This window comes from Bos taurus, chromosome 4 (assembly GCF_002263795.3).
Source record: "Bos taurus isolate L1 Dominette 01449 registration number 42190680 breed Hereford chromosome 4, ARS-UCD2.0, whole genome shotgun sequence".
In the NCBI taxonomy this organism is placed as follows: domain Eukaryota; kingdom Metazoa; phylum Chordata; class Mammalia; order Artiodactyla; family Bovidae; genus Bos; species Bos taurus.
The window spans coordinates 22,405,368-22,432,982 of NC_037331.1; the positions used below are offsets into that span (position 1 = coordinate 22,405,368).

Here is a 27,615-nt window from a genome sequence, read left to right on the forward strand (position 1 = left end):
TTAACAATATTCACAATTTGAGATTCTACTTTTCATGAATAATATTTTATATATCTTCTTTTCTGTGGTCTTTTCACATAGCAAATTGTCACATGGATAAAGCAATGTACAGGCATACTTCCTGCACTTCATTTTATTGTGCTTTGCAGATATTAGGTATTTTTTTTAATACAAACTGTATACTTGTGACAACCTCACATCAAGCAAGTCAATGCACACAATTCACGCAATTTCCCAACAGTCTTCATTCATTTCATGTATCTGTGTCACATCTGGGCAACTATCACAATGTTTCCAACTTTCTCATTATTATTCTATTTGTTGTGATGATCTGTGCTAGGTAATCTTTGATGTTATTATTGTAATTGCTGTAGGGCACCATGAACTGTACCCATATAAGATGGCAACCTTAATAGATAAATTTTGTGTGTTTTAACTGCTCCAGTGATTGGCCATTCCTCCATCTCTCTCCCACATTTCAGGCCTCCCTATTCCCTGAGCACTACAATATTGAAATTTAGCCAAATAATAACCCTACAATGGCCTCAAAATGTTCAAATGAAAGGAAGAGTCATACATCTCTCACTTTAAATCAAAATCTAGAAATGATTAAGGTGAGTGAGGAAGGCATGTCAAAAGCTGAGTCAAGCCAAAAGCGAGGCCTCTTGTGTCGAACAGTTAAGTTGTGATTGCAAAGAAAAAGTTCTTGAAGGAAACTGAAAGTGCTACCCCAGTCAACACAAGAATGATAAGAATGCAAAACAGCCTTATTGTCGAGATGGAGAAGGTTCCATGGTTTGATAGAAGGCTGAATCAGCCATAACATTCCCTTAGGCCAAAGTCTGATAAAGAGCAAGGCCCTAACTCTCCACAGTTCTATGGAGGCTGAGGGAGATGAGGAAACTTTAAAAGTCTGAAGCTAATGGAGCTTAGTTCAGGAGGTTTAATGAAAGAAGTCATCTCCATTACAAAACAGTATGAGGTGAAGCAGAAAGTGCTGATGCAGAAGCTACAGCAAACTATCCAGAAGATCTAGCTAAGACAATTAATTAAGGTGGCAACATTCAACAATAGGTTTTCAATGCATACGAAACAGCCTTATATGGGAAGAAGATGTCAGCTAGAGAAAGCGAAAATGTTAGTAGCTCAGTTCAGTTCAGTCGCACAGTCATGTCTGACTCTTCGCGACTCCATGAATCATAGCACGATTCCATCACCAACTTCCGGAGTTCACTCAGACTCATGTCCATTGTGTCTAACTCTTTGCAACCCCATGGACTGTAGTCCACCAAACTCCATGGGATTTCCCTGGCAAGAACACTGGAGTGGGTTGCCATTCCCTTCTCCAGAGGATCTTCCCAACCCAGGGGTTGAACCCAGGTCTCCTGAATTACAAGCAGATTAGCACTGAGCCACCAGGGGTCAGTACTCATAGCTAGAGAGGAGAAGTCAATGCTCGGCTTCAAAACTTTAAAGGACAGGCTGACTCTCTTGTTAGAGGCTAATTCAGGTGGTGATTTTAAGTTGAAGCCAGTGCTCATTTACCATTCTGAAAATCCTAGGATGCTTAAGAATTATGCCAAATCTACTGCGCCTGTGCTATATAAATGAAAGAACAAAGCCTAAATGATAGCACATCTGTTTATAACATGGTTTATGAATATTTTAAGCCCATTGTTGAGATGGAGTGCTCAGAAAAAAAGATTCCTTTCAAAATATCATTGCCAATGCACCTGGTCATTGAAGAGCTCTGATGGAGATATACAATGAGATTAATGTTGTTTTCTTGCCTGCCAACACAATATTCACTCTACAGTCCATGGATCAAGAATTAATTTTGACTTTATTTAAGAAACACATTTTGTTAGGTTATAGCTGCCACACATAGTGATTCCTCTGATGGACCTAGGTGAAGTCAACAGAAAACCTTCTGGGAAGGATTTACCATTCTAGACATTGTTAAGAACATTCTTGATTCACGGGAAGAGGTCAAAATATCAGCACTGCAGGAGTCTGAAAGAAGTTGATTCAACCCTCATGTATGACTTTAAGGGGTTCAAGACATCAGTGGAGGAAGTAACTATAGATGTGGTGAAAATAATAAGAGAACAAGAATTAGAAGTGGAACCTGAAGATATGACTGAACTGCTGTAATCTCACGATAAAAATTCCACATATGAGGAGGTGCTTTTGTGGATGGGCAAAAAAAGTAGTTTCATGAGATGGAATCTACTCCTGCTGGATATTGTGTAAAGAGCATTGAAATGACAACAAAGGGCTCAGAAGATTACATAAATTTAGTTGATAAAGCAGTGGCAGGGTTTGAGAGGACTGACCCCAGTTTTGAAACGAGTTCTCTTGTAGGTAAAATGCTGTCAAACAGCACTGATGCTACAGAGGAATTGACTGGGGAAAGGAAGAATCGATGCAGCAAACTTCATTGTTGTCTTATTTTAAGAAACTGCTACAACCACCCAATCTTCAGCAGCCACCACCCTGATCAGTTAGCAGATGTCAACAACCAGGTAAGACCCTTCTCTAGCAAAAAAATTATGACTCACTGAAGGATCAAATGTAAGTTGCGTGTTTTTTTTTAAATTTAGGTTTACACTTTCTATTTTAGAAAAGTGCTACCATACATTTAATAGACTACAGTACATGGTAAACGTAACATACAAGCACTAGGAAACCAAAAAAAAAAAAAAAAATTCATGTGACTTATTGTATTTGCTTTATTGTAGTAGTAGGGAATGAAACTGTGTGGTACAGACATACCTAGGAGATATTGCAAGTTTTGTTCCCTACTACTACAATAAAGCAAATACAAGAAGTCACATGAATTTGACATTACTTTGCCAACAAAGGTCCGTCTAGTCAAGGTTATGGTTTTTCCTGTGGTCATGTATGGATGTGAGAGTTGGACTGTGAAGAAGGCTGAGCGCCGAAGAATTGATGCTTTTGAACTGTGGTGTTGGAGAAGACTCTTGAGAGCCCCTTGGACTGCAAGGAGATCCAACCAGTCCATTCTGAAGGAGATCAGCCCTGGGGTTTCTTTGGAAGGAATGATGCTAAAGCTAAAACTCCAGTACTTTGGCCACCTCACGCGAAGAGTTGACTCATTGGAAAAGACTGTGATTCTGGGAGGGATTAGGGGCAGGAGGAGAAGGGGACGACGGAGGATGAGATGGCTGGATGGCATCCCTGACTCGATGGACATGAGTTTGAGTGAACTCTGGGAGTTGGTGATGGACAGGGAGGCCTGGCGTGCTGCGATTCATGGGGCCGCAAAGAGTCGGACACGACTGAGCAACTGATCTGATCTGATCTGATGTGTGTAATATTTTAAAATCCTCTCTTTTTAAAAAATCTCCTCAAATAAGACATGTGCAACTGTGTTCTGACTATTCAAGGAAATAAAAACAATGAATGATTAAATTTTATTCAGTGTATTTTATTAAGTTTTTAATTAAAATTTTTATTCGAAATTAGTAACCCATCTTGGGACTATTTCTATGAAATACTGTGCCCTGTTCATGGATAAAGAAGGTTTACTCTTGAAAACTTTTAGCAATACTGTATGTTACATTTTGAGGAAAAGTTTAGAATATGTTAGCCATAGTTTCTAATTTTTAATGCACAAAATCAGAAGAAATGAAGAACTAGATAAAGTCTTTCACAAGGGAGAAAGATCAGGTTTAGGCCTAATGAAGCTATAGTTTGTATCCAAAAAAGAGATCTCTGACTGCTTTGGAAAGAAAAAAATCAAACTTATTTATTGGTACAACAATGCCCATCAATTAAGAGACTTACTAACTTTACCCATTCTACAGAAATATATTTAATTTTGAACCAGATTTAAATATAAATATCTACTGGTCCTTTAGAAAGCTAATGACAAAATTCTGTTGAGTGCATATAATTCCATCACTTTTAGCATGTTCAACAGTCCCAGATCACATCAATACAAATGCATAAGGTATTATGTACATATATATTTCTTATCTCAATTTCTGCCCTTTCATGTCTTTGGACATTTGTGTCCACTTTGGGTTTGGAGTTCCTATCCAAGAACATATCTATGAAAGATACTATTATCTTCGAGCTAAGCAGAAATGAACTTTTCTAAATTGAAACAGTGTAGATTAATTCAGGTTTCAAAATGAAGAATAAAAGAACAATGTGGGTTTATTTAACAATATTTAAGTAGAATGTATTAAAGAACTATAAAAAGGTGTAAGTCTAATTGTAAACATAACTCGTTTGGGATCATTTTTAAAATACAATTCAGGAAGAAAATGTTTAAAATATTTTTAATGTTTAAAATATTTAAACATGTTTAAAATATTTATATGTGCTTAAATATGTTTAAAATAATTTTGTGCAAAATGCAAGCAAATCTAATCAGTTTGGCATCAATTAAGCTCTAACAATGTACTTCAGTATCTCTCCTAAGTAGAGCGATCTGTTTTCCCTTCACCCAGGTCGATTTGTGCACATTATGGTGTCATCATAATTTTAAAACATACTGAGAAAATGACAGAGCTGCAAAATTAAAATAAATGATTAATGGTAGTTTTTTCATGTTTTGTACTAATAGGTATTACTGAGACTTTAAATTAATAGAGCTGTCAAGCTCACGGATGTTACAGATCCAGCAATGAACCAAAATGGAAATTATATATTCCACAGACACCTAAAGATGACACTTTGGAATATTTTAAATTTTAATTAGTAGGTGCAATTGTTTTGTTCCCTGTAACTACCGCAAATTAATTGGAAATTAGTCACAACCAATCTTTTTTTTTTTTTTAACCAATCTAAGATGAAGAGGTTGGTGCTCTACACCTTAACATCTTTGTTTGCAGGCCAGAAAGCATACATGCAGTAAATTGCATTGTCAATTACAAAAACAACAACTGTTGTGAAATTAGGGAAAAATTATGCACAGGTAAACAAAACTAATTAATGCATAAGTAACAGGGGAACACACAAAATAATGCCACTAAACACTAACATGCTAGTCTTTGGGGGGGAAAAGAGGCTTAGAAATGTAAATCTATGCAAGATCATTTACCAGTGAAGTTTTAGGTAAAAGGATGCTTTTAGTTTATGTTTTATTTAACTGCTTTTAGAGTCTTACTACCACTCATACCTTAAAAAGTATACCCACAAGAACAGCCACCTGATTATCCAACTGTGTCTCAAGATGACAGAAGACTGTTATTAATAGCTAATTTTCTTTTCCTCAAAATGCCAAGATTTATACCCATAACAAATGAAGAATCTTAAGGTTCATCCTTATTTTATGTTTAAATATTAAGTAAATAGTAATTTTCAGGTGTACACCCACCTATTAACAATTTTCCTACTGATAGTTTATGGGTTACCTCTTTCCTTTTAGCACCAAAAATACACATAACCTTGTCTACTTTTTCCCTTTTCTAAAGTAAGCCCATTAGAACCACTTAAGATTCCTTAAAAATGGTGTATCTGCTAAGGCAGCAAGTGTCAAGTTACAATAGCTGGGTAACTTTGAATGAGAAACTAATTTTCTTATCAAATTTTCAAAATAAAACTTCCCAGGAAGTCAACCTGATGCATTGCTGCTGCTAAGTCACTTTAGTTGTGTCCGACTCTGTGCGACCCCATAGACGGCAGCCCACCAGGCTCCCCCGTCCCTGGGATTCTCCAGGCAAGAACACTGGAGTGGGTTGCCATTTCCTTCTCCAATGCATGAAAGTGAAAAGTGAAAGGGAAGTCGCTTAGTCGCGTCCGACTCTTCACGACCCCATGGACTACATACAGCCTACGAGGCTCCTCCGTCCATGGGATTTTCCAGGCAAGAGTACTGGAGTGGGGTGCCACAACTATTATTTAATATTATTTCAATCTAATAGACAATGCAAGGGTCTTGGGAGATTCAAGAGTTAGGCGATCTGCATTTTCATGCACTACTCTATTCTGCATGACTTTGAATATAATTTTCCTTTTATATAATTACTAAAGATGCTAAATATTATGGTGAAGTGATATCCTTTCCAATATGAGTTTATCTGTAAATGATTACAGGAAAACAGTAAAAATCACTGCTATATTTTCTATTAACACCTTGGCTAAATCTCAAAAAGATGTCAAATACTATCCCAACACAAAATACCATGAGTTTAACTATTTTCTCTCCCTGTATGACTCAGAATAACAAGGAAGTTAGTCTAAACACTGAAAAAGAATAAAATCCATGTGTATTATTGGTTATAACAAAACTAATAAACACTAGAAAATAATACTTTTTTAGTGTTGACAAATGAGATACAAACTAATTTTCAACAACCCTCCAGTACTGTCATAATTTGTAGGCAGCTGGTTTTAGTAATAAAGAACCAGTTCCACAAGTAAGCAATTCTCTGAAGTCCAGAGGTCACCAATACAACAAATATGAAACCCCAGATTCTGGTTTTTATTTCTGTTTTCTACCCATTGGGATACAGGTATTTTGCTATACTATTTCTAAGCAACTTTTTCCTCCCCTCCTTATGAAAATAACATAAAACACTATTTTCAAGGAATGAAAAATATTTTTAACCTCAGACTACTTTGAATTTCTGCAAATGGGCTAGAGAAGTGGACTTAGTTATGGATGCCAGTCTCTCAAATTTGCCCCATTCTCCCCATAAATCTTTTCATGGACTGTTTATATTTAGACTTTAGTAGCTTCTGGTCATGATTTGCCTTTAAAAATATTTATTATATCTTTGGTAATCCAGAGAGAGGTCTAAGCACATAAACAATGGAAACAAGTGATCCAATATCAAAGAAAGACAGTGGCAAAGAATGTTCAAACTACCATACAATTGCACTCATTGCACATGCTAGCAAGGTTATGCTCAAAATCCTTCAAGCTAGGCCTTAGCAATACATGAACCAAGAACTTCCAGATGTACAAGTTGAGTTTAGGAAAGGCACAGGAATTAGAGGTCAAATTGCCAACATCTACTGAATCTTGGAGAAAACAAGGGAATTCCAGAAAGACATCTATACTAAAGCCTTTGACTGTGTGGACCACAACAAACTGGAAAATTCTTAAAAAGATAGGAGTAACAGACCATCTTACCTGCCTCCTGAGAAACCTGTATGCAGGTCAAGAAACAACAGTTAGAATCCAACATGGAACTGGTTCCAAACTGGGAAAGGAGTATGTCAAAGCTGTATATTGTCACCATGCTTATTCAACTTCTATGCATAGTATATCATGTGAAATGTCGGGCTAGACAACTTACAAGCTGGAGTCAAGATTGCCAGGAGAAACATCAACAGCTACAGATATGCAGATGACACCACTCTAATGGCAGAGAGCGAAGAGGAACTAAATAGCCTCTTGATGAAGGTGAAAGAGGAGAGTGAAAAAGCTGGCTTAAAACTCAACGTTCAAAAAATGCAGATCATGGCATCCAGTCTCATCACTTCATGGCAAATAGATGGGGAAACAGTGGAAACAGTGACAGACTTGATATTTTTTGGCTCCAACATCACTGCAGATGGTGACTAGAGCCATGAAATTAAAAGACACTTGCTCCTTGGAAGGAAAGCTATGACAGACCTAGACAGAATATTAAAAAGTAGAGACATCACTTTGCCAACAAAGGTTCGTCTAGTCAAAGCTATGGTTTTTCCAGTACTCATATATGGATGTGAAAGTTGGACCATAAAGAAGGCTAAGTACTGAAGAATGTATGCTTTTGAACTGTGGTGTTGCAGAAGACTCTCGAGAGCCCCTTGGACAGTAAGGATATCAAACCAGACACTTCTAAAGGAAATCAACCCTGGATATTCATTGGAAGGAGTGATACTGAAGCTCCAATACTTTGGTCAGTTGACAAGAAGAGCCGACTCGTTGGAAAAGACCCTGATGCTGGAAAAAACTGAAGGCAAAAGGAAAAGGAGGTGGCAAAGGAAGAGATGGCTGTATAGCCTCACCCACTCAAAGGGCATGAGTTTGAGTAAACTCCGGGAGACAGCAGAGAACAGAGGAGCCTGGCAGTCCATGGGGTACATGACTTAGCAACTGAACAAAAACAATCCACCTGATAGTATTGTATTTTCTAATATAATATCACATGAAATTCTCATTTAAATGGTATCCCCAAGCAGAAAGGATTTTCATGATATTCAACTTTACAAGTGGGCTGAAAGGGCCATTAAAACAATCTCTCTTCTTAAAACTATGCAATTTGCTTCTCTATGTAGGTGCCCTCTGCTTGGTTTGCAGTGGTCAGAAGCTGCCTGAGAAAATCTCACCGCCTGGCTCTTTGTTTTACACCTGCACTCCTTTACCCACTACTGTGCATTACAAAAATTTCAGAGGCCTTCTATTTTCTCCTCTTTGAACTTTTATCCTTAGGCAAATAAGCCCAATGAACTGATGATGAGACTAGAAAAAATAAGAAATAGTCCCAGTTTTATAATTCTTTACTTCATGACCTCAAACATTCACCTAACCTCACTGCCACAGTCTAAAACCCTCCCATAAAATCACATAACTTACTTGCAACAGTCTATAAAACATGTTTACCTACACATGAAGTAATCTAAAAAAAAAAAAAAAAACCCTCATATGGTCATCCACATCATTACTGTCTAGACAAATACCTAAAACTTACCTTTATTTGTATGGGAGGGTAGAAAATCTGTCTTTTTGGTTGATTACTTTTACTCAAGTGACAAGGTAAATGTGATCTCTGCTTAAATGCAGGACACAGGAATGGAAGAAAATTGAAGAAGTTTTCTCATAAAGAATAATATTTATGATTCAAGGTTTAGAGCACTTCTGAGATTTATGACCAACCTAGACAGCATATTGAAAAGCAGAGACATTACTTTGCCAGCAAAGGTCCGTCTAGTCAAGGCTATGGTTTTTCCAGTGGTCATGTGTGGATGTGAGAGTTGGACTGTGAAGAAGGCTGAGCACCAAAGAATTGATGCTTTTGAACTGTGGTGTTGGAGAAGACTCTTGAGAGTCCCTTGGACTGCAAGGAGATCCAACCAGTCCTTTCTGAAGGAGATCAGCCCTGGGATTTCTTTGGAAGGAATTATGCTGAAGCTCTCATGTGAAGAGTTGACTCGTTGGAAAAGACTGTGATGCTGGGAGGGATTGGGGGCAGGAGGAGAAAGGGACGACAGAGGATGAGATGGCTGGATGGCATCACTGACTCGATGGACATGAGTCTGAGTGAGTGTCCATCACCAACTCCGGGAGTTGGTGATGGACAGGGAGGCCTGGCGTGCTGCAATTCCTGGGGTTGCAAGGAGTCGGACACGACTGAGCGACTGAACTGAACTGAGATTTATTTAGAATTTTTGTAAAATACATGTAAGTGGGGAATATACTGTGAAATCTGAAGTTGGCAGATAGGTACTTCTGGCTAATAATATACCAATTTTATGGGGACTATTCATGCAGAGCTCAATACAGCCAAATACAAAATCTAAGGAGAGGGGTGGTGTTTTCTGTTCTAGTCAAAAAAGAAGTAAGCACATTCCGTGACTGTCCCACTGAAGGCAACTACACACCCTGCACAGAACGCACGGCACAGCTAAGCATGGACTGCTGAGAAGCAAGCAACAGTAGGTAGACTGGGGAAGGAAACCAGAGCAGGGCGTGTCCCTGAACCAGTGACATCTTCCTGTTTTTTTCCTCCCCTCTCATATTTATCAGTCTGGAGTTAAATGTGGCTTAACACTTGGAACTGTACAACAAGTACAGATGGAGAGCTCCATCCAAAATCCCTGTGTTTCTGGTTCAAGGGGTAGGAAATGAATGACCTGTCGGGAGAGGTCAGAGCGGGTGAGAGAGGTATCTTGCTTCATTTCGCCCCTCCCCTCGCCGCCTCAATCTCTCCGACCCCAGTCACCTGGGAATTCCATAGCAGTGGGAGGTGCCTACAGCTCCAGTGACGCTCTCCCTGGTCCATGAAACTATGATCCTCAAATCATGGGCAAATATCTACTGATTTTTTCTCTCTTTATCCCCTTACTACAGGGCCCTGGAGGCAGGAGCTATGAAGAAGTACATGGCAATGCAGAGAAACGAAAGCCTTGTATTTATAATCAGAGGAGCCCTGGGAGTCAAAAACCATCAAGGAGATCCTGGAGTGGAGAGGACCTCAAAAAGACTATCTGTTAAAGTTGTATATGATCCCCTGAATTTTCCCCTGAGGAGTATATGCATAGATTTGACCTTATGAAGCCTAACATAGAGAACTGAATTTTCAATAGAAAAAAAATCAATGACCAAAATAAAAGTTAACTGCATGGGCTCAAGAACAGTATGGAGATAAGGGAGGAAAAAGTCAGTGAGCTTGAATATAGGTGAATAGATATTATCTAGTATGAGGAATAGAAAGAACAAAGAGGAAGGAAAAAATTAACTAAGGCTCAGATATTGAGATACTATATAAATATCTAAAACATGTCATCAGGGTTTAGAAGGAAAGGAGAAAGACTGTGGGCTTAAGTCAATATTTGAAGAAATAATGATTGAAAACTTCCCAATGTGGCCAAAGACATAAACCTGCAGATTCATGAAGTTCAGAGAAACCAAAACAAGAATAAGTTCAAAGAAATCCATGACCAGACTCATCAAAATCAAAACACTGAAGAGTCAAGACAAAGGAAAAAAAATTCTTGAAAGCAGCCTTGGAAAAATGATGCATTACATATTGCAGAGCAATAATTCAAATATGGACTTTGCATCAGAAACCATATTATGTGAGTGAGGTATGAGGAGGAAGTGAAGGTGAAATCATAAAATGCTTACAATTAAGTCAGAAGAGCTGGACAATATCAATAGAAAATATCAATAGAGAGTCACAGGAGTGCAAAGAATCAGTTTATTTCAGATAGATACGGAGTTTAAAAGGTTTCATTAGAAAATTGATGCTAAGCTTGCCATTGAAGGAAGAGATCTTATTTTATTTTTGGTATATGTGCATTTATATTCTATTGCTTTCCAGAAAGATTTTAAAGTAACATATAAAAATATACATATCCCAACAGCACAGGATAATTAATTCAGGCAAAATAATAAACCATAGGAAAGATTAAATGAGTCCTAGAGAACTGTTAGAAGGAACTAGATTCCCTGTGAGCATGCTTGAAGGCAAGAAGAATGTGTCTATTTCTAAACCACAAAATAAGGGATGGAGATTTTAGGTACATAATTAAGCAGTATGAATAGAAAGCCTTTGGAGAGTGGTCCTGACGAAGTATAGTTGGCAGATGGAAGCCTTGGGAGAGTGATTTAATGATGTGACAAGGACACTGAACTCTATGCTGTAAGAAATGAAGAGGCAGTGAACTTTGAGATCAGGAAGTTGGATGATCATAATTATGTTGCTCAGTAGCAATTCTGGCAATCAGATGGATGGCTTTGGCTACACTATTTAATACATTAAATAATGTATTAAACAAAGAGGAAAATGTAAACAAGGTGAAAAAGAACTGAATTCTGTTATAAACGATAAGCTGTAATTGACTACTAATACAAGCAACTGAGTGAGGCGGCAAAACCTCATAATTAAGGGAAAAAGCATTAGAGCCCACTGACTGCCTCTAATTGTGTGGCCTTGAACAAAGTGGTTGGCTTATCTGTTTCAGGTTTTAATTGTTTAATTTATGATATGGTATGGTTTCCCAGGTGGTGTACTGGTAAAGAAGCCTCCTGCCAATACAAGAGGTGCAGGAGACATGGGTTTGATCCACAGGTCAAGAAGATCCTCGGGAGTAGGAAATGGCAACCTATTTCAGTATTCTTGCCTGGAAAATTCCATGGGCAGAGAAGCCTGGTGGGCTACAGTCCATGGGGCTGCAAAGAGTTGGACATGACTGAGCAACTGAGCACACACATAGGAGTTACAATAACTTTACTGACTTCTTAGGGTTGTTTTGAGGATCAAATAAAAATATGAATATACAGGACAGAAACTGGTAAGTGATGCTAAATAATGTTAAACAGTATTACTATGGTTTCTTCCAAACATCTTAATGACATCTAAATATTTTGAAATTCAATTAGCCTTCATCTACATATCACTAAATTCCTGGAACTGGAAAATCTTACATTTATAAAATTTGTGCTTTCTTTCTTAATGTCCTGAGATTAATTTGTATTTCAGCAAATGGTTTCAGATAAAATAACACTTTAAAATTATGATTATTTTAAATAATTACAACAAGCACATCAATAAAATTTAATAGGCCCCAAAACTCTGTTTCTCCTTTAAAGAGTTTGCATTTTAAAACTGTTCTGAATATATTCTCTTTACAAAAACAAGTGTCAAAATGAAGACAAACTCCAAGTAACTTCAGTGTTTAGGGCTGTAGGAAAAAGATCCAACCTTCCTAAGAGAGGGGGCAGGCAAAGGCGAGGCAACTAGCCAATGTCTAAATCAATTAGATGCTAGAGCCAGAGAAGGAAACTGGCATGCAAGCCAGAAAACAGCATCTTACAGAATGGCCCACACAGTGGAAATGGGGACTGAAGGAGGGAGTTGGTTCATGGGCACTCAGTGAGCAAGTATGTGTCACACAAATACTAGGGATCACGCAGCAAGACTACCAGGCTTGGCAGGGACTGCCTGACTACCGAGTCAGGGCTGAGTTGAGTGTTGAAGGTATTTAATATTAGAGGCTGAGATTGGGCAAGTGGGTCAGAGTCCTGAGAATCATCATACAAAGGAGTATATTTAAAATAGGCAAAACAGGACCAAAATACTTGTAAACGCCTTCACTAGAAGTTGCCTTGACTTCAGCTATCACCTTCATATTTCACCTGTGGTCATTTCACCATTTAGTTCATGATGTGTTCCTGACTTCCTTCCCATCCTCTACCACATGGAAGAAAGTTTCAGGCATCCTTTCTGAATTAATCATACACAAAGCGCCCAGAGTGATACTGCATTACAACCTCTTTGGCATCACTTTTCATAAAAGTAACACAAGTAATAATTCACATATGACTATTAATATTTCAACATATTAATAGAACGCAGCCTATACAATGTGTAAAATGAATACATAATTGATAATACAGAAGGAAGTGGCCCAAGAAATTTAATTGTCTTATATCAGGAAACAGATTAAATCTTTTAAGGTTAAGAAAGTATTTCTTCCTGGTACATTCAAAATTCTTTGCTTTGAGAATGTAATGAATAAAGATAACTTAAAATAACTTTTGCTGCTACTGCTAAGTCACTTCAGTCGTGTCCAACTCTGTGCGACCCCACAGACGGCAGCCCGCCAGGCTCCCTGTCCCTGGGATTCTCCAGGCAAGAACACTGGAGTGGGTTGCCATTTCCTTCTCCAGTGCATGAAAGTGAAAAGTGAAAGTGAAGTTGCTCAGTCATGTCTGACTCTTTGGGACCCCATGGACTGCAGCCTACCAGCTTTTACATGTATGTATATATGAAACGTATGAGAATGAATTGCTAGCCAACCTATATTATGTTCAGTGAAAGATTTAGTAGAAAGCATTTTTTAAAATTGTTATACTTCTCTAAGAATTAGTTAAGGAACACAAACTCAAAATACGCATGGTGTTGGCAGCTAATGATGTGTGAGGCACAGTGTTATTCTCTGGAGGTAGAGAGGTGACCAAAATCATAGTGCCAGACCTCAGTAAGCTTATGTCTACCAAGAAGCTAGTCAAAAACCCAATGATTTCAATTTAACATAGGTAGCTCTTTGATAAAGCCATAAAGCACTGGGGCTGAGTTTTTAGACTAGTAGGGATCAGAGATGAGATGGAATGAAGGGAGGGCTGATATTCAAAAAAGGAAGAGTGGAAGCATGAAACGAGTCTCAAAAGACGAGTTGTGTAATTCAACTGAAGACGAAAATTTTATTTGGGCAAAAGCAAAGTATATGAAAATATAAAAAAGAAGTAAATGATGATTGCAATGAAACAGGAAGCTTGATTCAAATTATATTTTATCAGATAGAAAGTAATTAAATGTTTTAATTAGAAGAGTGCCAGGGTGAGATTAGTATATAGCACCCCACTCCAGTCTCTTGCCTGGAAAATCCTGTGGACAGAGGAGCCTGGAAGGCTGCAGTCCATGGGGTCGCTAAGAGTCGGACACGACTGAGCAACTTCACTTTCACTTTTCACTTCCATGCATCGGAGAAGGACATGGCAACCCACTCCAGTATTCTTGCCTGGAGAATCCCAGGGACGGGGGAGCCTGGTGGGCTACCACCTATGGGGTCACACAGAGTCGGACACGACTGAAGCGACTTAGCAGCAGCAGCAGCAGTGATCATTTTGGTAGAAAAGTTAAGGATGGATTTAAATAGGAAAAAAAAAAATGGAGAGGGGGAAAGACTGATGAGGTACCTGATGAGAGAGAGAAATGAAATGGGCCAAATCTAGGACAATGGTGGTAGGGATTAAAAGAAAAGACCCAGAAATATGACACTTGATCAAGTGTGCACAGATACTGAATTTTAGGGTGTGAAGAGAAGTATAGGATGACTCTCATATTTCTAGCTTAGGAAACAAACACTGAGCTCCACTAGCTCAATGTGGTAAAAGGAAGGATAGGAATTCAGGAACTTAAGGAGAAGTCATTAATAGTGAGTGGGGAGGAGATGGAAGAAGGTGCATGAAGAGTCCATTTTGGTTACATTGAATTTAAGGCTTAGTATGGTTGCTCCTCACTTAATGAAACTTAAATTAGGCACCCATCACTTGTAATAAATTGGGGTGGGAGGGCTGGGTGTACAGATCCAATATGAAACCTGACCTAGGGCATGACCTCTCATACATTACTACTCTCCCTTCTCTCCTATTGAAACTATTCTTTTTTTTCCTTACCACAATGAGAACATATTGACAACAAAGTCAGTATATTCCAAGTCCTCAGGGAGAAGGACTGGGAAGAAAGAAGATAGGAAGGGGAGCATAGTTAAGTTCTAGACTCCACCCTGAAGAAAGGCTCCTCATGAACTGCTTCAACATAATGTCTTCTAGAATCAACTGTGTCTTTGTCATGCTTATGCAACAGAAGATTAGATGGTTGGATGGCATCACTGATTCAACAGACATGAACCTGGGCAAACTCCGGGAGGTGGTAAGGGACAGGGAAGTCTGGCATGCTGCAGTCCATGGGGTCGCAAGGAGTCTGACACGATTTGGCGACTGAACAACAATTGTTAAATGGTTAAAATCTGTTCTCCATTAACTCATTGACTCCTACAAAACTGAACACAGGCATAACTAACAAGTTTCTGTTGACTACTTTATAGTAAGTTGATAATCATAAAAAATAATTGCAAAGCATACATTTGAAGAGATAGCTTTAAACTCTTGCTTTCCGCCCCCCGCCCCCACTGACCTGATAGTTGAACTTAGAATTGGTAAAATCTGTAAGTGAATATCACCTTAATTTTTTTCAGTTGCTTTTTTTTTTAATTGTGGTACAACATATGTTATGTAGAGTTCACCACTGTAATCATTTTAAAATATATAATTCAATTGCACTAAGTACATTCATGCTATTGGGCAACCATCACCACATCCATCTCCAGAATTTGTATTACTCTGGTTTTTAAAAAGTGTTCATTGATTTAAGAATCAAGACCTATTTGTCATTTGCTTTTCTATTTTAAATATTTCGCTTACAGAAAAGCAGAACTTCTGCTATGCTCTAAAATTATATCTAGAGCAATCCCTTCATAAATTGAGTATCAGCTTATGGATATTTAAATTCAGCAAAGAATTTGAACATTCTATCATTTTGATGTTCTGTAAGAGGAACAATGTGTTATTCAAGTGAAGCAAAGAACACTCTTTGGTCCAACCATACCAATGCTATGAATACTAAATATTCTCTATAGTTAAAATGAAATTTAAAGTTCAGATTTCCATGTGGTTCTAGGAAAAAGAGGGTATGCCAGAATGTGAAATAACAATAATGAGCCATAGTCTAGTACAGTTCTTGGCCCACTGTGTAGACTGCAATAAATGTCTTAAATGAATAAGAGAAATTACACAGACAGAAAACTGAAGCAGACATTATATAAAACCTGTTACTAATTTAACCATTGTTTAGATCATGGTAATTAATAGCTGAAATGAATATCTTGTTATTCTTTGAGAGAAAAGTTAACAAAAGAGTCATTAGAAAAGCTTGTGTGAAATATGCTACATGTATTATAAAATATTAATTAGATTTTAATAGATAACAGACTTCATCTGTTGGCTGCGGAGAGGCAGAGATGATTTATTAATAGCAAAGGTCATGCTGTAGTGTGGCAGGCCACGGGGATGGCCTGGGGCCCTCTCAGGTGGAGAGCCAGGGTGGGGAGCAGCCATGACGGAGCCGGACAGTAGAGCCAGGCTAACTGCATTTTAGCTTCTACTCTGCCACTTAGCATGTGTGGAATCAGGCAAACTAACCTTTGTCTGCCTCAGCTGTTTTACCCATAAAATGAAGCTTATTATATGCTTTCTGGGAGAATTCAAAGTGTCAATACAGGTCAAGTGACACAAACTACAAGCTTAATAAATGTTAGAGATTACTGTTGCCATTAATCTTTCTTGATTTAAAACATGGCACAGGGACTAAATCTCGCTTCTCTCCGAGAAGAGTCCACAACAATGCAGGGTACTCATGGAAGCTGTTTGGTTTCTCTGTCTTTCATTTATTCTTTTGTGACCCAGACTGAAGACCAGTGACCTTTCATTAAAACAAGAATACTGCTATTACCACTGCCACTACCATCCTGCATCCTGACCACGATCACCGCCTACACTGATAGCACCTCTGCCAGTTCACCTTGACCACCACTGGCCGCCATCAGCACTCGCACCAACACCATCAAACTACCATCACCGCAGGCTTCACCATGACCACCACCATGACCACCACCATCCCGATCTCTACAATCAGTGTATCACTGCCACCACTGGCAACAATAGTAACAGGACCTTTAATATACATGTGAGTGTAAAGGTGTAAAGGTCACTGGGAGAGTGAAGAATAAGAAACAAGATGCAAATATACACATGCTGGTAAAAGGAGGAACAGGAAATTTCTTAAAAGATACTTCGAATCAAGCACAGAGATGCAAGAAGGCATAAGAAATTGCCGTCCTCGAAAGACTTTTTGGCAAGTTTGTCTTACATCATTATTATAGAATTACTAGATTTACTGCAGAGTAAAGGGTACTGTCATTCTCAGATGGCAGCTACCTCCATGGTTCATCTCCTTCCCTCATTCCTATCCCTCATCCCAAGGGAACTCTTTAACAAATTCTCCTTCTTTCACCCCCAGAATGTACCTCAAATCCACCCACTTCCTAGCCACTATTGCTGTCCAAGCTCAGAGCGCTTTGTTGAACCCTATGTCCCAGTTGCTACTCAATACAATCCATTCTCCACACAGCAGTTAAGGTGAACTTTAAAAATGTAAGTCAGATGATGCGTAAAGCCTTCAGCAGCTTCCTATTGTACTCTGAATCGGATGTTAATTGTTCACCATCATTTTTTTCTACTCTGTCTCCTGCCCATCTTTTCTACTTTGCCTCTTACACTCTCACCCCACATCTAAAACTTTGGTCACACCATCCCTCTTACTGTTTAACACACTGAGCTTTTGGATCCTTCTTTGAAAAAGGCCTCCCAGACACACTTACCTAAAGTAGTCTTTTTCATACTCCATCTTTAGTTCCTCTTCATCATATTTCATACCTCTTGTAATCAAAAGTTACATTATGCATGTTTCTCTATATTTATTGATTTATTAATTTACTTAATCTCCTATTATCAGAATGTAAGTTCCTTGAGGACAATTATATTATTGAATACATTCTATTTCATGTTCTTATTACTCCAATGTTTTATTATGTGATCAGAGTTCTATTTTTAGTGCCAAGATTAGCACCTAACATATTATTGAAATGTAATATTCACTTAAAAATGAAATTTAGTGAGGTCTAAATGTCTGAATTAAATAATATCTCACATAAAGACACTATAATGCAGTCTTTCTATAGATAAGGAAGCTCTCAAATTCCAATTGGAGGCAAAGAAGAGATGAGTAATACATTTAGGAAGAATCATGTCTGAAGGTCCCATAAATATTTTTCCTATAAGGTATTTGGAAATAATTACAAGAAAGGTTAAGAGAAACCTTAACAAATTTGTTTAGTTTCACAGTTTATAACTGTGGTTATATGTGGTTATATATAGATAACTATGGTATCTAAAGATTACACTTTGGCTAACATAAGCATTCAACTCTCAATCATTGCCAAAGGCATATATTGCCTAAAACCTGAATGCAATGGCTCTGTCATATAAAAAAACAAAAAACAAAGCAAAAAAGGCTCTTGGAGATAGGTCCAAAGCTTAGGTATTGTGATTATTTACTTATAGGAGTATATGATTAGTTAGCTATGGCAGGATATAATATCTGGGAAACAAACAGGAAAGTGACATAGCTTTTAATTACTCTGTACTCACAGTGCATGGGGTCTGCATCCATGGTTCCCCATCAATCTGCATTGGCAGAGACTTGCTGGTCCTGGAGAAAAAAAAAAAACAATCCAAGTCTAGCACAGAAATACTTTATACAGCAGACTATATGTCCCATATAAAATGGTGAGACCAGGGAATGCAAATATGGTAAAAGCTGGGTTCTGTTCTCAAGTAATCTTTTATAAAAGGAACTTCAGCTCTTGACTTGGGCTCCCCGGGAGGATCAATGGTGAAGAATCTGCCTGCCAATTCAGGAGATGCAGGTTCAATCCTTGGGCCAGGAAGATTTCCCTGGAGGAGAAGGTGGTGGCCTACTCCAGTATTCTTGCATGGAGAACCACATGGACAGAGGAGACTGGTGGGCTACAATCCATGAGATCACAAAGAGCTGGATATGACTGAGCACAAACCTTGACTATCAATGAATACCCTGTACCTTAGTTACAAATATGTTAAGTGCTTCCTGGTAAATGTGATGATATACACAAAAAATTCTGGATAACAAAAGACAAATGTAGGGTGTATAGTTAATGACACAATCCAAATTACTTGGTTTGTTTCCAAGGCAAATCATTCAACATTACACTAATCCAAGTCTATGCCCCAAACACTAATGCTGAAGAAGCTGAAGCTAAGTGGTTCTAAGAAGACCTATAAGACCCCCTAGAACTAACACCAAAAAGAGATGTCCTTTTCATCGTAGGTGACTGGAATGCAAAAGTAGAAAGTCAAGAGATACCTAGAGTAACAGGCACGTTTGTCCTTGGAGTACAAAATGAAGTAGGGCAAGGCCTAACAGAGTTTTGCCAAGAGCTAACCCTTTCAACAACATAAAAGATGACTCTACATATGTATATCACCATATGGTCAATACCAAAATCAGACTGATTATATTCTTTCCAGTTGAAGATGGAGAAGCTCTATACAGTCAGTAAAAACAAGATCGGGCACTGACTGTGGCTCAGATCATGAACTCCTCATTGCAAAATTCAGGGTTTAGGGAAAACCAGTAGGCCCTTCAGGTATGACCTAAAGAAAATCCTTTATGATTATATAGTGGAAGTAACAAATACATTCAAGGGATTAGATCTGATAGAGTGCCTGAAGAACTATGGTTGAAAGTTCGTAGTACTGTATAGGAGTCAGTGACCAAAATCATCCCAAAGCGGGGTGGGGGGGAAAGCAAGAAGGCAAAGCAGTTGTCTTAGAAGATTTTAGCAATAGCTTAGAAAAGAAGAGAAGCAAAAGGCAAAGGAGAAAGAGAAAGATATACCCCTCTGAATGCAGAGTTCCAAAGAACAGCAAGGAGAGGTGAAAAAGCCTTCTTAAATGAACAATGAAAAGAAATAGAGGAAAACAATAGAAGACTAGAGATCTCTTCAAGAAAATTAGAGATACCAAGGGAACATTTCATGCAAAGATGGGTGTAATAAATGACAGAAACAGTCTGGCCCTAATAGAACCAGGAGACATTAAGAAGAGGTGGTACAAATACACAGAAGAACTGTATAAGAAAGGTCTTAATGACTCGGATAATCACAATGATGTAGTCACTCACCTAGAGCCTGATATCCTAGAGTGTAACGTCAAGTGGGCCTTAGGAAGCATTACTACGAACAAAGCTAGTGGAGGTGATAGAATTCCAGTTGACCTATTTCAAATCCCAAAAGATAATGCTGTGAAAGTGCTTCACTCAATATCTCAGCAAATTTGGAAAACTCAGCAGTGACCACAGGACTGGAAAAAGTCAGTTTTCATTTAAATCTCAAAGAAGGGCAATGCTAAAGAATGTTCAAACTACAGCACAATTACACTCATTTCATGTTAGCAACGTAATGCTCAAAATCCTTCAAGCTAGGCTTCAGCAATATATGAACTGAGAACTTCCAGATATACAAGCTGGACTTAGAAAAGGCAGAAGAACCAGAGATCAAATTGCCAACATCCGTTGTTCATAGGAAAAGCAAGAGAATTCCAGAAAAACATCTGCTTCATTGACTACACTAAAGCCTTTGACTGTGTGGATCACAACAAACTGTGGAAAATTCTTCAAGAGATGGGAATACCAGACCACCTGACCTGCCTTCCAAGAAACCTATATGCAAGTCAAGAAGCAACAGTTAGACTTGGACATGGAACAACAGACTGGTTCCAAACTGGGAAAGCAGTATGTCAAGGTTGTGTATTGTCACTCTGCTTATTCAACTTCTATACAGAGTATATCATGTGAAATGCTGGGCTGGATGAAGCACAAGCTGGAATCAAGATTGCCAGAAGAAATATCAATAATCTCAGATATACAGATGACACCACCCTAATGGCAGGAAGCAAAGAGGAACTAAAGGACTCCTTGATGAAGATTAAAGAGCACGGTGAAAAAGCTGGTTTAAAACTCAACATTCAAATAACGAAGATCATGGCATCCAATCCCATTATTTCATGGCAAAAAGATGGGGAAAAATGGAAACAGTGACAGACTTTATTTTCTTGGGCTCCAGCATCACTGCAGACAATGACTGCAGCCATGAAATTAATATGCTTGCTTCTTGGAAGAAAAGCTATGACAAACCTAAACAGCATATAGAAAAGCAGAGATATCACTCTGCCAGCAACGGTCTGTATAGTCAAAGGTTTGTTTTTTCCAGAAGTCATGCATGGATGAGCGTTGGACCATAAAGAAGGTTGAGCGCTGAAGAATTGATGCTTTTGAAATATGGTATTGGAGAAGACTCTTGAGAGTCCCATGGACTGCAAGGAGATCAAATCAGTCAATTCAAAAAGAAATCAGCCCTGAATATTCACTAGAAGGACTGATGTAAAAGGTGAAGCTCCAGTACTTTGACCACCAGATGTGAAAAGCCACTCATTGGAAAAGACCCTAATTCTGGGAAAGATAGAAGGCAAAAGGAGAAGGGGCCTCAGAGGATGAGATGGTTGAATGCATCATCAACTCAATGGATATGCGTTTGAGCAAACTCAGGGAGATAGTGAAGGACAGGGAAGCCTGGTATGCTGTAGTCCATGGGGTGGCAAACAGTCAGACATGACTGTGTGACTGAATAAGAACAACAGCAAAATGAGCCTCCTTGTTTTCATGCAATCGCATGTTGCAAATGTGGAGGAAAAGTGTTTGATATCTCACATTTTCCAGTATTAACTTTCATATATGTTAATATAACATCAGTTATATCTGTGCTATAATCTGTAGTTTCATGTTAGTGTAATATTAGACTTTTGTTTTACAGGCATAATTTTGAAAAAGGGTTTTCAAAAGATTTAAATGCAATATACATATAACATTTTACTTCATAATAATTATTTAATTTATAGAAGCAATGGTAGACTTCATGAAAGAATGTATGTTAATGATGCCTTAACAGCATTTTCATTGGGTAGTTTGCCTAGTAGATACTTCAATGCTTCTGTAAATTCAACCGTGTGTGTACCAGACTAGAGGAGATAGAATTTGTATGTTAGAATTGTATCCATGGTCTCAACAAAAGATTATCAAATTCCAATGAACATGGTAAGTAACAGTGAATCAAATCTTTATAAATTCTGTCAATTTCTATTATTTTGAAATGTATCGGTATTAATCATTGATAACAATGTATAGATAAAACGAAATCATTATCAAAATCTTATATAACATTAATCTAAATAATTTGTAGTTATGCCATCTCTGATGGCTTGACAGTAAAGAATCCGTCTGCAATGCGGGAGACTGGGGATCGAATCCCTGGGTCAGGAAGATCCCCTGAGAAGGGAATGGCCACCCACTATATATTCTTGCCTGGAGAATCCCATCCACAGAGAAGTCTGGCAGGCTACAGACCACGGATGGGGTCAGAAAGAGTGAGACATGACTGAGTGACTAATACTTTCACTTCACTTTTCACATGTCAACCTCCTTTCTGAATTACAGAGAAAGGGCTACCTGATGACAACAGAGGAGCACTGAGCCAGCCGCCGCCCAGCACTTTTCAGTCCTGTGTATATTTGCCCCATCTCCATGGCTCCTTCCAAGCCAACCACCTCCAGCAGCTGATCACTCAGATCTGAAAGGAAAGAGAAGCCTTGTAAATTATAGTGTATATGCATACAATGCCATGCCATTAGACATTATGGAAATGAAAAATAAAAGCTTCTTGAGAAAGAAAGCTTCTGTCTGAGATACTATACTAAAAGTAACAAAAAGATGGTCTGTCTGTCTTCTGAAACTCTCAGTTTAAGCTCCCCTTTCCCCACAGGTGCTGTGGGGAAAGATGTGCTGTCAGCTTATTCTACAACAAAATGGGAAGAAAGGATTCTGAGCCAAATTATGCCAAAAAATATACCAGTAGCTTTAACATCAACAAACTTAACATTATTCCACATGTATATATGGGACATTTATACCCCCCACATCAGACATTTGGCAGCAAATACACATTTCAGTACTATAAATAAAGTATGAGGACATGCTGTCAAACGTGATTTTGTTGAATTACTCAAACAAAAGATCTTAGAGATCATGGGATTAAAGTTTCTTATTTTAAAGATAAGAAGACTTGAGGCATTAAATCACTGAGTGCTTGTCCACATGCGGGTTAAGTTGCGTCAGTTGTATCCAACTCTTTGCAACCCTATGGACTATACAGCCTGCCAAACTCCTCTGTCCATGGGATTTTCCAGGCAACAATACTGGAGTGAGTTGCCATGCCCTCCTTCAAGGGATATTTCCAACTTAGGGATTGAACCCACATCTCTTATATGTCTCCTGGATTGGCAGGCACGTTCTTTACGCCACAGTCATAGGTAAACTTGTGCAGAGTTTTTCTTGACCTTGAAAAAAGAAATGTTTTCCTGATGGTAAAGAATATGCTACCAAATTCTAGAGTAGGTTAGATAATTATCACCATATTAATACAGTGTTTTTTCTTTTTTTAACCAGAGGACAGTAAAAAAAAAAAAAGGTTAATTGTATTAAGTACTGCTTGTCGAGTGTTTCCAAAGTACCTGTCACTGCCTAATCACTCGCTCCATATCACGTCACTTGCTCCCCTCGCAAAACCAATTTAAGACAAATACGATTATTAGAATTTACAGACAGAGAAACTTAAAATCAGAGAAGTTAATTCAATTTATTTATATTAACATAAAGAGGAAGTGACAGAGCCAAAATCTGAGGTGTAATCACAATGTTATATTTGGTAAATCAGCCATACCAAAGAGAGATACTTTTAAAACTGATAGAAGTATTTCTTATTGAGGGAGTGACAGTGGTGTCTGCGTGAGCTGCAAGGTCCCTTTCCAACCTGCAGACTTTCACTCTCCAGAGTAGCAGAGGATGTAGTCGTATCAGTAAAACCCTACAGAGCACAACGGTGGCACACAGCCCCTCCACTCACTTAGCTGGCTCAGAATGCCCGAACCCTTGATTTGAAGGCAAAATTTTAGGTGCACATATATGGTCCTTTTCTATCATGATATTTTCATGTAATCCCATGTGTTTTCAAATGCAAATAAATTGTTTAATACTGTTTTCAGTAGCAAAAAGAGCTGGAGGGGTGGCATAGAGTGGTATAAGGTAAGATATGATATACAAGTTAACCGTGTAATAACTAGTCATAGCTGAGCGTGGACTTGAAGCAAAACCAGCATATGTGTGCTGTATGTACTCCATTTTGTACAGAAAGTCCTCATTTCCCACTAGTGAATCCATTTTAGCACAAAGTTCAGAGAGATGAATGATATATTTTCAGTGTTGTTCATGTGTGTGGTAAACAGCACTTTGAAACTTCAAAATTTGTTAGGCCCATGATCTTCGGCACATTTTATCTAAGCTCTGAAAACACACTGTGTGACCAATCCACTGTACGTTTTTTGAATTGAACTGACTTTTAAAAACCATTGTTTTTTAAACTTTAAGCGCGAGCTGCAGCAGGAGATTTCTTCACATGTGGACACAACTATCCAGCCACTGAATCAAAGGCTAACAAGTCATAGTATCTTAGAGCATTCACCTTGCTGCTCTAAACCATATTTAGACTGATTTCTCATCAAACTTATTCTGTGTTTCTAGTTTAAATTTATGTTGCCAAGAACAGATGGACAAGGAATGGAAACATATTCTTTCAGCTGTAGCCGGCACTAAAATGTGCTTGGCTCTATAGCCTGGGTGTTAATATACGCATTTCTTAGATATATGTCAACCAGAAAACTGCACTGTGGCAAGCTCTAAAACCCCAGATGTGTGTCTGGTGATATTTATAAAACAACAACAACAATAACTACCACAGAAACGAAGCTCCTGTTCAGTATTCTGTGTTTTCCACTGCTTGGTTCTTAAATAGGTGAAATTTTACACTGATTTCTGTAATGATCTGGTGGATGGGAACTGTTCTACAAGAAATGAAATACTTCCTCACGACAGAGTTAATCTGTGAGCCCTAACTTTTCCATGAATCACGGGGACTGTCTGCATCTACACCATATTGCTACTGTCTACCACCCTCTTTCTGATTTTTTTCTTTCTTTTAATTTGTCTTTGTTTTTCTCCCTGCAAAAATGCTCCGAAAATCAATTCTACCATTAATCACTGGTAATGAAGACTTTGATTATAGATTTAGAAGACGTAGGCATTTAACCTTTCATGTTCTTGCTAACACAAAGAACTGCATAGAAATAGTGCTATATTTACTAGTGCAAAATTAACAACATATTCCTTTTAATTAAGCATTCAGAAAAAGAAAGAAATTCTAATTTGTGCTGCACAAATTTGCTCCCATAACACTTCAACAATTTTATATACAAAAGCCTGTAAGGTCTGTGTACAACTGCTGCCTCTTACATACTGTCTTTGGGGGCAGGGTCCTCACTGATTTCAGACAAAGATAATTTCTACATAATTTTGAATTCTATTTCTACCTGTGGTATCATCTAGAAACATCAAAACTTCCTCACTTCACATGCTAGCTAAAATTTATTTTAAGCACAGGTCCCCTTGAGATGGCATAACCAACCAGATTCACCTCCTTAATTGGTTTGTTATGTGGCTACTGCTTTGAGCCCATGAACTGAATCAAGCCCACTGTCTGTTTATGTATGGCTTGCAAGAGTGGTTTTTACATGTTTACAAATGGGAAAAAATTGATACATTGTGACACCTGAAAATACATTAAGTTCAAACTTGAGCATTCATTAATTAGTTTTTGTTGGAAGCAGACACTGGTTAGTTGAGGTTTTGTCTATGTCTGCTTCCACACTATAATGGCAGAAGAGAGTGTCTGCAGCAGAAACCATGTGGCCCAGAAAGCCTACAATGTTTATTATTCAGACCTTTAGAAAGAAAGTGCCAAGCTCTGCTTGACTGCTTGAGTGAAATCTTAACTATTTCTGGCCACTGAGGTTTTCAACTTTAGTGCATCTGCGTGCTAAGTTGCTTTAGTCATGTCGGACTCTTTGTGACCCTCTGAACTATAGCCCAGCAGGCTCCTCTGTCCATAGGATTCTCCAGGCAAGAATACTGGAGTGGGTTGCCATGCCCTCCTCCAGGGGATCTTCCTGACCCAGGGATCGAACCCGTGTCTCCTGCATCTCCTGCTCTACAGGCAGGTTCCTTACCCACTGAGCCACCTGGGAAGCCTGGGTTTCACTTTGGTACTGCCTCTATAGATCCTAATGGCATCACAGTTGCCTGAAAGACATAATGTCCGAGCACTCATTCCTTACTGTGTGTGCTGGTTTGTAAAAGAACTTCAACTATAGAATCTCACCATACTCATATACTGTGAGGTTTCCTACAATCAGTTTGTTGTTGATCGTGAAATACCAGTTTCTAAATAACCCCGTTACAAAAGAAAGTAGAGCAGCTTAACGTTCAACATTATGCTCAGTCATTGCATCTGGTTAGCCTTCTCGTGTGTGAAAGTACAGTCATAGGTAGGAAGGCAGAAGTCTCACCCAGGCCTGAAGACACACGTGTGTGTCTACCTGTGAGTCTCCAGCTGAGTACTGAGAAACCCTGACCTCCTGATACTAGGAAGTGTCTCTATTCCAAGGAAGGTGGTGCTTTTGATCAATTTAATGTTGCTTTTGAAGAGGAAAAACAGTACATTTCTGAAAGAGTTAACATATCTTTCCAAATGCCTCCATGGGTATAATAGAGGCGAGGGAATCTGCCAAATTTAGTATTTCCATTTTTAAAATAGAAAGTCTAGAAAAGGTGTTCAGAGGGAACAGATGTCATGAAAAACAAAAACTGGGTATAGTAGAACAAGATTTTTAACACAGGGGCAGTGATTCTGAATGCAGAAAAATATGACTTTTTTACCAACATTAATTAAAATTAAGAACTTCTTTCAATTACAAATTTAGGCAAGAAACCACAGTTGTAGTAGAAATATCTCTGACTTTGTCACTGATAGATATCACACATATTTCCATATCACATTATAGTTGTTGCAATATTTAAAAATTTATACTTTATATTTAAGAATTCTATTTATATTTTAAAAGTCTATTTTTATAATCTTTGACATCTTAATAATTACTAAGCCTCTGCTAGATTTCTAAAAGTAATTTATTAAAATGGGAAAAGAATCTAAAAAAGAGTGGATACACATACACACACACACATATGTATAACTGATTGTGTCAGACTCTTTGTGACCCCATGGGCTATAGCCTGCCAGGCGCCTCCGTCCATAGGATTTCCCAGACAAGAATGCTGGAAGGCTTCCCTGATGGTTGAGCGGGTAAAGAAACTACCTGAATGCAGGAGACTTAGGAGATATGGGTTCAATTCCTGAGTCAGGAAGATCCCCTGGAGGAGGGCATGGCAACGCACTCCAGTATTCTTGCCTGGAGAATCCTATGGACAGAGGAGCCTGGTGGGCTATAGTCCACAGTGTCGTAGAGTCGGACATGACTGACTGACTAACACTTTCACTTTCTTCAGGGGATCTTCCCCACCCAGGGATCAAATCTGGGTCTCCTGCATTGCAGGCAGGTTTTTTACTGTCTGAGCCACACACCACTGTTTATCAACTATACTCAAATAAAAATTTAGAAAAGAAGCACATATATTACTGAATTGA

General features: G+C 38.4%; 1 protein-coding gene across 9 annotated transcripts in view; it reads right to left on the reverse strand.

Moving 5' to 3' along the window:
• DGKB (diacylglycerol kinase beta) overlaps positions 1-27,615 on the reverse strand; it is an 875,335-nt gene that overhangs the window by 18,410 nt on the left and 829,310 nt on the right. For all 9 annotated transcript variants that reach the window (XM_059885674.1, XM_059885677.1, XM_015468340.3 and 6 more), the window contains 2 exons: positions 22,473-22,593; positions 18,521-18,581 (listed from right to left, as the gene is read on the reverse strand). In XM_059885674.1, coding sequence (XP_059741657.1) covers positions 18,521-18,581; positions 22,473-22,593 — 182 coding nt within the window. The remainder of the gene's footprint in view (positions 1-18,520; positions 18,582-22,472; positions 22,594-27,615) is intronic.